Source organism: Plasmodium brasilianum, chromosome 11 (genome assembly GCF_023973825.1).
Source record: "Plasmodium brasilianum strain Bolivian I chromosome 11, whole genome shotgun sequence".
NCBI lineage: Eukaryota > Apicomplexa > Aconoidasida > Haemosporida > Plasmodiidae > Plasmodium > Plasmodium brasilianum.
In genome coordinates, this window is record NC_090124.1 from 1,760,316 (window position 1) to 1,774,083 (window position 13,768).

Here is a 13,768-nt window from a genome sequence, read left to right on the forward strand (position 1 = left end):
AATATATATATATATACATATACATAAATGTATATCAATTTTATGAATATATAAATGGAATAACAAATTGTTGTGGGAACTCACATAAATGCAGCAGCGCACGTTAAAATTTACTACAATTTTATAAACATACATTTGCCGTTAACTTATTAATCCCGACGTGAACAATTTTTCCTTATTTTGATAAGCCCCCCATTCTGTACTTAGCTTTGCTTTGTTTTCATTACAATTTTCTTTTTTTTTCTTTTTTTTTTTTTCCAAAATATAAGGAGCTCTTATAGCCCAAAAAAAAAAAAAAAAAAAAAAGAAAGAAAATACAAACAGTACATATATATAATAAAACAATAGTTTTCACGTATTACGTTTTACCGTACCGCTCCATTTGAAGGAGAATAAAAAAAAAAAAGAAAATGCAAAAAGCAAAAGCAAAAGCAAAAGCAAAAACAAACACAAAAACAAAAGCAAAAGCAAAAACAAACACAAAAACAAAAACAAAAACAAACACAAAAACAAAAGCAAAAACAAAAGCAAAAGCAAAAGCAAAAGCAATTTTTCGTTTCTTCATTGAACGCAATATTACCCTTGCTTTGCTGTACTTGTAAGAAGGACATTGAAGCACTTTTCTCTGTATCAGCTGAATGTACTCACTAGTATACGCATTATATGCGCATTGTACATCCTGTATAGGAGTAGTAGTTTATTTCCATTTAGGTGTGATGTTAAAATAAATTTTTGAAAAAAAAGTATAATTTGATAATTGGACGAACTTGTATTAAAAGTCTATTAGTTTATACAAATTTTGTGTAGAAAGAACACTTACTGTTAAGGAGAGAGTAGGCACTGGACACTGCTTCACCTCTTTTAATGAAAGCGCAAAGCTTTTCGTATGTTGTTGGAAGTATACTTTTCTATACAGTATATACACATGGAAAAGAAGCATATATCACTATATTATGTATCCGTATTCACATATCGGATTGGTAGATTTTGTAATAATGTTTTAAGTATATGCTTTTGTTAAATATAATCCTTCTATATAAATGTGTAAACCTTTAAATTTCGTCAAAGCGGGTGAATTTACTGAAGCATATTTTAAACTGCTTTAAATTTTATACGTGCTGTTACAATTATAGCTATTGTTTTACCTCTATTACTTTTACAACTCTTTTATATCTTTTATTTTATTTATTTTATTTTTTATTTTTTTAATTTTATTTTTTTATTCTATTTTATTTTATTTTTTTATTCTATTTTATTTTATTTTTTTATTCTATTTTATTTTTTTTTTCTTTTCATGTTTAACTTTTCCAGTTTTGGAGAAACGTACTCATAAATGCATGCACGTATATATACATATATATACATATATATATATATATATATATATATACGTCTATGTATATACACATATGGTATATCTGTTCGCATGAACATGTAATATGTGGGGCGAACGGAAAATAAATTTAAAAAGAAAAAGTAAAAAAAATATACGAATGATATATGTAGCAGATTGCGGCACTTTGCGGTACTTTGCTGTACTGTGTGATATGCAGGAAGACTTAAAACTAGCAACAGAGAGAGATTTGTACAAAGGGAAACAACCTTATTTTATGCTCATGCTTAAATTTATTTTTATCCACAACCCGCATGCTCATTTTTCTATATTATAAATAATATATATATATATATATATATATTTATGTATAAATGTTGTTTGTGAACATATACATGTATAATTTATTTTTATTTTTTCTAAAAAAAATAGCCATTTTTGCATTAAATGCCAATATTTTAAAATATTAACTGCTACATAAATGTACACAGGAGTATTAATGTATGTACGTATGTATGTATGTATATATGCAGGCAACAGCAAAAATGACTTAGCGACTAAAGAATGAATTTGTTGTTTATATATCCACGATTTTTAACGAAAACGTAGTTACCTATTATTACACCACATAGACTTGTTTAGCAAAACATGAAAAACAAAATAGGCTTGTATATTAAACAATAAAGCTGCAAGAGAAATTATTGCATGCCTTTTAAAGCGCATAAAGGAAAATTTAAAAAAAAATAAAAATAAAAAAATAATAAAAATAAAAAAATAATAAAAATAATAGAATAAGGAAACAAATGAATGAGGAAAAAAAAAAAAAAAAAAAAAAATATAGTACAAAAACATAATTGTGTAATTTAAAATTACAGAATGATGTAAAATAATGAAATAGTATAATAAAAAAACGAACAGGCGGAGAAACAAAGGGAAAAAAGAAAAAAAAAAAAAAAAAAAAAAAAAGAAAGCAAAAGTAATAGCAGCAGTAAAACAGAAGTAATAACAGCAGTAACAACAGAAGTAATAACAGCAGTAACAACAGAAGTAATAACAGCAGTAACAACAGAAGTAATAACAGCAGTAACAACAGAAGTAATAACAGCAGTAACAACAGAAGTAATAACAGCAGTAACAGCAAAAGTAATAGCAAGAGGAATAGCAAAAGCAAATTACGGGAAGTATACCCAATCCTACTTGCTCTTTTTTAGCGGATTCCCAAATTTTTATCCAAAACAAAAGTGCACAAGACTAAGGATGAAAATGTGGTCATGCACAAAATAAAACTTAATTTCTGCAAAGTACGTATTCAAGGTTTGCTTCTCCATTCGTTTTATGAAACCGTTTTACCTTATTCCTTAATATTATAGTAAAAGGAAAAAAGAAAAGAAGCAAAAACGAGAGTGGGGAGAGCACATAATTATACGTATAAACTGCTCTTGTACCCCCTTTCGCGCATTTTTAAATAAAGAGGTGTTTAAAGGTTGTGTTGTTGTGTTGTTGTGTTGTTGTGTTACGGCGCTTTCCGCGTAACCTTGTGCGCCTGCAAACAATAACCTGGCACAGACCCGATCGAACACTATGCAGCTTGTTATATTTGCAATCGTTCAATTTTTGTATTTTTTCTCTTTTGCATATAAAACGAATGATGACTGTGATTTCACGAGAGAACCTTTAAACGTTGCATGGAATAATAGGAACAACGCATTAGCACCAGTTGATATGGAAGATGAACCGTATGACAATGATAATAATATAAAGTACTGTGTGAAATTTACAAAAGGCTTTGAAATTTTAACTTTTATATGCCCAAAAAAAGGAATAAATTATGAAGGTATAGAAATGAGACCGAAGGAATGTTTTGAAAAAATACGAATAAATGGAAGAGATGAAAATTTCACTGAAATATTAAAGGGAAGCATATTTGAAAGTAGCGAAACAGATTCGATAATAATAAGAAGAGTTTTTATACCCCCGACGATATATGCAGATATGGTTATCGAATGTACATGTGATAATAGTTTAACGTTTAAAGAAAATTTCATAGGTGCACGAGGAATTATGAGGGTGCATTTGAAGAGAAACAAAATTTTTGGCTGTGATTTTGATAGCAATATTGACGGTGATGATAGTACGTATGGACGTAGCGATGGAGGTACTAGAAATAAGTGTGAGGGCCGACTTGACAACAACTGTGAAGAGTCGAAGAGTGGAAGAAGCGCTTTTGTGAAATATTATGACAAGTCAAAAATAAGATCAAATGAAAGCATTACTTGTAATGTTACAATAAACAAAAAAGAAGTGTATTTAGGGTTAATTTGCCCAGAGGGATATACAATATATCCCTCAGATTGCTTTGAAAATGTATTATATGAAAACAAAATTGTAAATATTAAAGAGTTGTTAGTATCACATGATATTAAATTACACATTGACAAAAAAAAAAGAATGTCTTTTGCTACTTTTATATTAAATAAGAATGAAAACCCGAAAGGTTTTTCATGTCAATGTGTAAAAAATAATGATAATATTTTTCCTCTTCAAGCAAATTTTGAATACGCCAATTATGAATCGTTTAGTTTGTGTACACACCTACGTTATTTTGTTCTTTTGCTTTCCCTGCTCGTGCTTTTTCTCTAGCATGTTCATGTATGCAACGCATGTATGCAACACGTGTATGGAAAACATATTTTTGCATAACGTATGTATACCATTTATACGCACAAAAGAAATAATCTTTTAAAAATTCCCCCTTTGTACACATACATTTCTAATTTTTTTTTTCCTTTTTTATTTTAATTTTTAAAAAAATAATATACGCATATGTGTATGTATGTATGTATGTATGTATGTATGTATGTATGTATGTATGTATGTATGTATGTATGTATGTATGTATGTATGTATGTATGTATGTATGTATGTATGTATGTATGTATGTATGTATGTATGTATATATGTATGTATATATGTATGTATGTATATATGTATGTATATATGTATGTATGTACGTATATATATATATGTTGTACATGTACATGTACATGTATTGTATATGTATTTTTTTTTTTTTTTTTCTCCATACTGATTTGTTTTAAAGCTGGAATTAATTTTTTTTTTTTTTTTTTTTTTTTTATTTTTTATATTTTTTTAATTTTCCGTACCCTTTTTTTTTTATTTTTTTTTGATTTGCAACTTTTAACTTTTTTCAATTAGTCAACTCCGTTCGCAAATTTTACTATTCCATTTTGAATACCCGATTTTTTCTTTTTCTTTTTTTATTTTTTGTTTTGGTTTATTTTCAAAACGGCAAACACCCCTTTCATTTTGCAAAAACTGCAGCAAAAATTTTCAGCCTGTCTTGTTCATGCATTTTTTCCTTTTAAGGTAAAAATGGGAATAAACACATGATGATGTGTATGCGAAAATATGATGACCGAGTGTGTGTACTTGGCAAATGCAAATGTTTACGCAGACGCATGTTTGTACATACGTGTATCCACACAAATGCGAATTTACACCATTTCTCATTTGCACGTGTATGCAAATATATCAATCCCAATGATAACAGATTTTTGCTAAAGAAGAATATTTAGTCTGCCTTTCACCACAAATTAATACAAAATTTTGTATCTAAACTGAAGGAATAACTCCTTTTAAAATTATTTTGTGCGTGAATTTGTTCGTTTTTAACATTTCCTTCTCCTCAAAAAATATATACATGCACTTTTTTTAATTTTTTTTTTTTTTGTCAATAATTTGTTGGAAAGGGGATAAAAAAGGGAAAAATATAACAATACGGAAAAAGGGAAAAATATAACAATACGGAAAAAGGGAAAAATATAACAATACGGAAAAAAAGGAAATTTATAGCAATACGGAAAAAAAGGAAATTTATAGCAATACGGAAAAAAAGGAAATTTATAGTAATATATCTGCGTGTGTGTAGCCAAGTGCACAGCTGATAGCGCTGCACAGAAATAACGCTGTGAGATAGAGCACTTCCACTACCCAGTCATCTATGCGTAGTGCGCCTTTCCCTTAAATATGACGAAGTTAAAAAATATTTTTTTCGTGCATTTCCTTTTCCTTAGCTATTTTGTAATCTTAGTGAAGGGGGATACACATACATGCGATTTTAACGAAAATGTAAGCCTGGTCTTCGAGGAGAAGCAAACGAAAAACAGCACAAAAGTATGCACATTGAATCCTCAAGTGTTAGATAAGGTAAGTGTTAAGTGTGGGTCGGATTCATTAAAATATAAATTGTATCCTCCAAAATGTTTCGAGGAAGTTTATGACTCTTTGACATTTAAAAAAATAGAAAAAATAAAAGAATATGTACATGGTATTTCAACTATGATGATACGAAAGGATCATGAAAACGATGTAGACGAAGTTTCTTTTAGAGCACCTCCAAGTTTTGAAGAAGCAAAGAAAATATACTGTTATTGTGAAAATAAAAAAAGGATAAAGGTAAAAAATAAAAATGATTATATATATGAAAAAGATATTACATATACAGGAATTGTTGAAATTGTATTACCTACTATACCTAAAAAAATAGATGGATGCGATTTTACTCAGAACATATCAACTATATTTACTAAAGGGTATGATGTCAATCATTCTAAAAATGCAGAAAGTAATGAAGATGTTATATGTAAAGTACATGCACAAGTAAATAAACTGATTGGATTTAAATGCCCACTAAATTATTATATTGAACCGCAAGAATGTTTTATCAAAGGCTATAACTTAAATGGACAGCTCGAAAATATACTGAATAAACTACCTCTAACAGAGCTTGTCATGGATCATTATAATAATGTTTTTTATTCAAAGGTACCTAGTAAAATATATGAAAATACACATTTCTTTTGTGTATGCACAGATGGAAAAAGAAGACTGATATCTCATTTTACATTTACAACACCTGAAGTCAATACTAATGAGAATACTGATGTATATAGCACCAAGATTTTGAAAGGTAGTAATAGTCCTTCCTTAAAAATTTCCCTCCTTGTTATTATCACCTTGCTCGTCCTTCCCTTCGTCTTGGTCTTCTAACGCCTTTCGCATCTCCGCCAAAAATGTAACCTAGCGGTAAGTACATATACATACAAATATTAACACACACACAAATATGCGCACACATACAAATACGCATACAAATAAGCATATACATATATGTACACATTTTCATGCACATCCCCTGCTTTTGTTAACTTCTTTTTTCCTTTTTTCGAATAGATTTATGTCTTAGTGCCAGGTATGTACTCCTGAATATATATATAAGATCATACACATGTATTTATATACATACATTCTTATATCCATATGGCTCATCCGCGTATATAAGCAGCTTATGTAATACCTAAGCCCAGAAGCATTTACGCAAATATGAGTATTTTTTTTTTTTTTTTTTTTCTTTTTAAATGCGCATTGCTGCTCCCCTCTGCTTCAATAAAGGAGATTGTTTATTTAAATTTTTTTTTTAAATTTTAAACATTTTAACATTTTAACATTTTAAACATTTTAAACATATTAACATTTTAAACACTTCAACATTTTAAACATTTTAAACATATTAACATTTTAAACATATTAACATTTTAAACACTTCAACATTTTAAACATTTTAACATTTTAAACACTTCAACATTTTAAACATTTTAACATTTTAAACATTTTAACATTTTAAACATTGAAAAGTTTAAAATCTAGCACTTGAAAAAAAAAAAAAAATCGTAAACAAATTGTACAAGCAAAAATTATAATTTAAGTCAAAATTAAACATAAAATAAAAATACAGAAGGGAGGTAAAATGTGGTGCTTTGTAACGACAGTGTACTCGACTTGCAGTAGTTGAGGAAGGAACGCACGTCAGTTTGCAACTCCGAGGAGAGCAACACAGTTATTAAGGAAAAGAAGAAAATGAGAAAAAGAGAAGTACAAAAAAGAAAAGCTTAAAAAGAGGGAGAAAAAAAGTAAAGCGCAAAAAAGAGAAGAAAAAAAGGCGCTAAAAGGAAAAAAAAATAAATTAAAGAGCTAAAAAATTGAAAGGAATATACGCGCGCCCTGACCAGATATATATGTAAGCATGAATAAATGAAAAAGAGGACTTCTCAGAAAAACGAAAAGCCGATCCAAGCAGTTAGAAGCAGTTCAAAAATGCATATGAATTTGTAACGGGATAAATTACTTCAATATTAATACCACTCCATTAATAATAGCGCGCCGCGAAAAAATGCTGTGCGAGGAGTGCAAGGATAAAAATGTTTGTATGGTAAAACCATCGAACAAGGCAAAATTATGCAAGGAGTGTTTCATTGAGTGCTTTGAAGAGGAGGTTCATACAACTATTTTGAAAAAAAATATGTTTGAAGAAAATGACAAAATTTGCATTGCTGTGTCAGGTGGAAAAGATTCGAGCGTTTTAGCGCATGTACTTGTTCATATAAAAAAGAAATATAATTATAAATGGACTTTATTTTTGTTAGCTATTGATGAAGGGATTAAAGGATATCGTGATGACTCATTAAAAGTTGTGTATAAATTAGAAAAACTATACAATATACCATTAAAAATATTAAAGTTCGAAGATATCTTTTTATATACTATGGATGATGTGGTAAATTTTATTGGAAAGAAAAATAATTGTACAGTATGTGGTGTCTTTAGAAGACAAGCCATGGAAAAAGGAGCATTACTTTTTAATGCTACCAAATTAGTAACAGGACATAATGCAGATGATTTGGCTGAAACTATATTAATGAACATGTGCAGGGGAGATATTGATAAGCTAGCTAAAAATATAACTAGTTTTAACACTCCTTTTTTTTCACCTTTTAGTGGTAATATGGCTGTTCATGAAAAACTGAACGTACAGGAGAGTTCGTTGAATAATATTAATGAGGATGCAAATGAAGAAAATGGAAAAACATTTACACATTGTATGGACAGAATATGTACAGAGAAAGAGGAAAATACTGAAGGAGAGTGCATTGCGGATGGTAGAACGAAAAAGCGTTGTAAAGGTGGTGTTAGCGGAAGTAGTAGCATATATAGAAGCAATAGTAGCAGCTGTAGTCACAGCAGCGGACGTGATACTTATGCAAACACGGCTGAAGAGATATGCGAAAAGAGGAACGATATGAGGAGAGAAGAATCGAGGGAGGAACCGATAGATAAAGCTCCTAAAAAGGAAAGGATTTTCTTTCTTCCGCGACTAAAACCACTAATGTGGTCATACGAAAAAGAAATTGTTTTGTATGCTTTTCATTTAAAGCTAGATTACTTTAGCACAGAATGCACTTACTCACCTAATTCTTTCCGAGGAAATTTGAGAAGCTTTATTAAGGATATCGAAACTGTTAATCCTCAATTTATACTGAACATTATTCACTCATCTGAGTTTTTTTATATTCATACTGATAAAAAAAAAAAAAAAAAATTGCTGCAAGTGTGTGTCAAGTGTGGAGTATATACCTCAAACCAAATTTGCAAAGCGTGTCTTATCGTCGAGGGGTTGAAGAACTACACTGATAATTCATTCCTTTACGGGAACAAAAAGAACAGCAAGAAGAGGATCTCTATAAAGTACGAGGGGGGAGAGGCGTAGATCCCCGCTCATCCTATGTGCGTGTGCATGGGTATATACATATATGTACATTCGTGAGTGTTTATGAGCGTGTATGTGTGTACATTCGTGCATGTTTATAAGCGTGTATATGTGTATATTCGTACGTGTTTATATGTGTATATGTTCATGCGCGTGTGTGTATGTATGTTCACCGTATACAAGTAAATCTAAATTATGTTTCGACTGTATTATCTCCTGTAAAAATCCTGAACATTTTTTTTTTTTAAATAGCCAAGAGAAGTAAAGCTCATTTTATTCGTTACTCCTTTTATTTTACTATATTTTTTTACATTTTTTTCCTTCGTTGTTATACTATATTATACTATATTATACTATGTTATAGTGTACTATAATATATTATATTCAAATATATTTTATTCTTTTTTCTTCCACATGTTTCGCAATATCTTGTATTGTCCATCCGCCCCAATATTCAGTGCAATGTCCAACGAACATTGTTCCATTCCCCCCTTATGGTCTTATTCTGTATAATTTTTTGTGTACATACTCTTATGTTTTGGGACTTATATGTTTGTGCTATAATTGCAAAATGGTCCTTGTTTTCCTTAAAAATGGTGTAATTCAGAGCGTTTTGTTTATCTATATTTTTAATCATTTATTTATTTTATTTCATTTTTTTTATTCATTCATATGTACACATACATAAATATATGTACGTACGAATGTGCAGAAATTTAGCGAAATAAGTCATGTGTGCGAATTAACAGTATGAAGGTACACATTTCAGACATAAAACGAAGTATATTGTATCTCCGTTAATTATTAGTTTTTTAATGTTGTTCATTTTTTTTTTTTTTTTTCTTTTGGCATAATTTGTAAGATTAGCAATATTTTTATTAAAAGAGTTAAATTATTTTTTTTTTACCAAATTTTTAAATTCAATTGTTTATAGAGGGACCTTTTTTTTTTTTTTTTTTTTTTTTCCATTATTGGCACTCTACATTAGCTGTACAACTGATTGTCCTGTATGCCTCTAGACCCAACAGTTCGTTTGTCTTTTTGTTGTTATATAATATATTTTATATGTAAAAAATTATTTGAACTAGGCTACGTTATTTCTTTGTTTTTTTAAGTTGGCAAGAATTTAAAATTTGACAATTTTAACTAGATAAATTTGCACAGCGTGGTGGATTATTATTATTATTTTTTTTTTTTTTTTTTTTTTTTTTTTTTTGATACTCTTTTTCCCCAGTCGTCTTACTACACTATAGTTTAGTGTTCTGTGTTGTACTTCACTGTATTGTACTATAGTTTACTATTATATAGCATACTTTTTCTTTCTTTCTTTCTTTTTTTTTTTTTTTTTTTTCTTCCAAATGGGTAAAAAGAACGACAGTGCGGACTTAGTCAACAGCGCCTATGAATCATCCCTAAGCAAAGCAGAGGAGAATATAAAGAAAGGACAGTTAACTTTGAAAGAAGTGAAAGAAAGAAAAATTTACTTTAAGGATGTGGAGTTTAATGTAAAGAATCATATGAACGAGATGACAAAATTGGTGAAGGAAGCAAAACTTATAAAGGCTTCAACAAGTAGTAACATAAAAGAATTTTACAACTCATTAATTAAATGCGATGAGCTTTTCGATAAGCTATCAACAGATGATAGAAACTTAAGGATCGAAAAGATGTTTAGTGGTATTATTGAAGAGATAAACAGTAAATGCAAACCTGTGAATTTGTAGTAGGACAAGAGTGCAAAGATAATACATATTTAAGTTTATGTTTTTGCGCTTATACTAATTTTTCCAAGTGTATTATGTCCATGCTTGATCGTTTCTTGGCATCCCTAAAAGGAGAGTATTACGGCATAATAGCTCTTGTTTAAGTTTTTGTACCTTTCCATAATTCAGCAGTTAAGCAGTCAAAAAGTTGAGCAATCAAACAATTTTCCCATTTTTTATATTTTCCATTAATTTTTTTTACATGCAAAGCAACACGTACAGACGTTTCCATAATATCCCGCTTCACATGGGTCATAACTAAACCCGATCCTCCGAACATACGAATGATCAAAAGGATAAACAAAACGTCCAACGGAAGAGAAAATAAATAAAATAATAAAATAATAAAATAATAAATTAAAAAAAATTACATACAATATAATATAATAAAATAATTGAAAAAAAAAGCTCAAATGAGAGGCGATCATAATATCAAAACGTTTAGCGTACTCAAGTTTTACTTCCTTCAATGGAATGAGATCAACAATCTGAGCATACGTGTGTGTGCGTGTGCGTGTGTATGTGTATGTGTATCTGTTTGTATGTGAGTACATGATGTTGTAGCGCCTACTTGTACATGTGCCTGTACACATCCAGTATGTATCTCCTTGTTGAGGTGTTTTCTTTAAAATGCTTTTGAGGCTCCATAGCAGGATATTTTTTTTTAAAAACAATGAAATTGGTAGTTACAAAATTTGCATTTAAAATTTTTTTATTAAAATATTCATCAGCCAACTGAAACGTTTTATAAAATACTTTATATTCCTGTTCAGTGATAGGCTCATGAAAGATTGAGTTAACTCCCGTGGATTGGTCATAATGTAATTTGTTTATACCAATATATAATTGTAAATAATTTGTATCATTTAAATTATTTATTATATTAGAATTTAAAATATTATAAAAGTCTGATCCTAATTTTTCATGTATTTTTATGTAATTTTTAAATTTATATTTCCCAGTTGGTCTATAAGTGTCTGGTATTATAAAACAAATATTTTTTGGGTTATTATTATAATTTAAATAGCTTAACATATTTTTTATTGATTTACCAACATTATATTGAAAATTACTACAATTCTGAAGTAATGATATTATCGGTTTAATTAAAATTACATTATTCTTCTCACATATATAACTATTTATATTACTCGATTTAATCCATTCACCAAAATTATATTTCCTGTTAAGGTAATCCACGTACATCAAGCTGATATCTCCCCTCTTGAAATTTGCTACGTTTTCTTTTCTTATTTCGTTTCCCAGCGCTATCAGAACTCTGCTTCCGCTTCCCATGTTGCTTCTTCTGCTGCTGCTAGTACTGATGCTTTTATCTTTATTTTTTTCTTTATTTTTTGTCCTTATTTTTTCAAATTTCGCGAGCCGATGGACGGGCGCAGAACAAACACTTCCTTCCTCTAACAACGGAGCGTACACTATGCTTTAAAATACTTTTCCCCCTTCAAGAGATTTTGCTTGACTTATTCATGTAATAATAATAATGATGATGGTAATAATAATGATGGTAATAATAATGATGGTAATAATAATGATGATAATAATAATGATGGTAATAATAATGATGGTAATAATAATGATGATAATAATAATAATGATGATAATAATAATAATGATGATAATAATAATAATGATGATAATAATAATGATGATAATAATAATAATGATAATGATGATAGTAATAATAATGCTCTCTTCTACCTTTTTACGAATTACACTTTGTCCTAATATACATGAAGGCACTCCTTTTCTAAGCCTTTTATCTGGGAGGTTATGAGTCAAGCAATAACGTATATGTTTGCACCTGCTAGTGTACTCGCTTGTACAACTACCTGTACTCCCTCTTCTACACGTGGGTGTATATGTATATGTTTACGAAACGATAGAAGAAAACATCCCCTAGAAAACAAGCACCTCCACAGACGTAAACCCACACCTAACAGACCTTTTTATAAATAACCACTGCTATGGAGTTTAAAGAAATAATTACTTCTATGGTGTATGTAAAAATAAAATACAACATTGACAGAGGCATAACTAGAGATACTTATCCGAAATATAGTTACTACATAAAAATATGTTCCACATTTTGACTGAGAAAAAATATAAGAACATAATTTCATAATTTTTTATAATAGGTAAGAAATTATAGAATTATATTATTCTTCTCTTTTCTCCTTATGTATCTTCTGCTCAATGTATATCTGCGGCGGTTGCATTTTAACCTGTTGCCCTGCTGAGTCTCGCTCACTTATACCCATTCATATATATTCACATTCACCTGTAGACACATACATAAATACATGTATATGCGTATATGCATATGTGTATATCCATATAAGCACTTCATGAAGAAGTATATTCATTTCAAATAAAATAAAAAAAAAAAAAATTACAGCAATTTGGTTTATACATACTTAAGGCATAGTTCTTTTATTTTGACTGCCTCATAGCGTTCTTTCGTTAAATGTACTATTTTCCTCATTTTTTTTTTTTTTTTTTTTTTTTTATGTGCTTGCTGGGATAATTACATGCTCAGATTGGCTAAATATTTTTGGTAACCGCTTATACATAAAAATTGGCCTAAAAGAGAACACAACTGTTTGATTTGAATTCGAATGGTAGTTGATTCTTTCATATTATTTTATATCGTTCTGTTTTATCTTGTCAAATTTCGTACTATTTTATCCTACTCTTAGCACAGTTTTATTGTTTTTTTTACTTATTTTTTTTTGCTATATTTTTTTTCTTTTTTTTTATTTTTTCTTCATTTTTTCTTCATTTTTTCTTCATTTTTTCTTCATTGTTTCTTCATTTTTTCTTCATTGTTTCTTCATTTTTTCTTCATTTTTTCTTCATTTTTTTTTTTTTTTATTTGTGCCATGTAGCCTTTATATCTGATTTAAGCGAATGGTAAAAAAAATAAATGAATGTAGTGTTATACGCACACGCATACAAGCAGTAAAACTAATAGTAGATTTTCGCTGTCAAGGATTTTTCTGTACACACATACGTATGCGCGTACCTAGG

The 13,768-nt window shown here is 29.1% G+C and overlaps 5 protein-coding genes across 5 annotated transcripts; 4 read left to right on the top strand and 1 right to left on the bottom strand.

Moving 5' to 3' along the window:
• Window positions 1–1,493: 1,493 nt before the first annotated feature.
• MKS88_003839 (uncharacterized protein) lies at window positions 1,494–6,403 on the top strand (the record flags this gene model as incomplete). Its single annotated transcript, XM_067216968.1, has 4 exons — window positions 1,494–1,585; window positions 2,331–2,514; window positions 2,900–3,906; window positions 5,428–6,403. The coding sequence occupies 4 exons, from the start codon at window positions 1,494–1,496 to the stop codon at window positions 6,401–6,403; spliced, it is 2,259 nt and encodes a 752-aa protein (XP_067072649.1).
• A 1,180-nt stretch (window positions 6,404–7,583) lies between these two features.
• MKS88_003840 (cytoplasmic tRNA 2-thiolation protein 1) lies at window positions 7,584–8,957 on the top strand (the record flags this gene model as incomplete). The annotated part of the gene is made up of 1 exon (XM_067216969.1): window positions 7,584–8,957. The coding sequence occupies one exon, from the start codon at window positions 7,584–7,586 to the stop codon at window positions 8,955–8,957; it is 1,374 nt and encodes a 457-aa protein (XP_067072650.1).
• A 1,358-nt stretch (window positions 8,958–10,315) lies between these two features.
• MKS88_003841 (uncharacterized protein) lies at window positions 10,316–10,681 on the top strand (the record flags this gene model as incomplete). Its single annotated transcript, XM_067216970.1, has 1 exon — window positions 10,316–10,681. One exon carries the CDS (start codon window positions 10,316–10,318, stop codon window positions 10,679–10,681), a length of 366 nt encoding a protein of 121 aa, XP_067072651.1.
• Window positions 10,682–11,287: 606 nt separating this feature from the next.
• MKS88_003842 (uncharacterized protein) lies at window positions 11,288–11,926 on the bottom strand (the record flags this gene model as incomplete). Its single annotated transcript, XM_067216971.1, has 1 exon — window positions 11,288–11,926. One exon carries the CDS (start codon window positions 11,924–11,926, stop codon window positions 11,288–11,290), a length of 639 nt encoding a protein of 212 aa, XP_067072652.1.
• An 88-nt stretch (window positions 11,927–12,014) lies between these two features.
• On the top strand, window positions 12,015–12,466 carry MKS88_003843 (uncharacterized protein; the record flags this gene model as incomplete). The annotated part of the gene is made up of 2 exons (XM_067216972.1): window positions 12,015–12,038; window positions 12,188–12,466. 2 exons carry the CDS (start codon window positions 12,015–12,017, stop codon window positions 12,464–12,466), a joined length of 303 nt encoding a protein of 100 aa, XP_067072653.1.
• Between the last annotated feature and the right edge of the window lie 1,302 nt (window positions 12,467–13,768).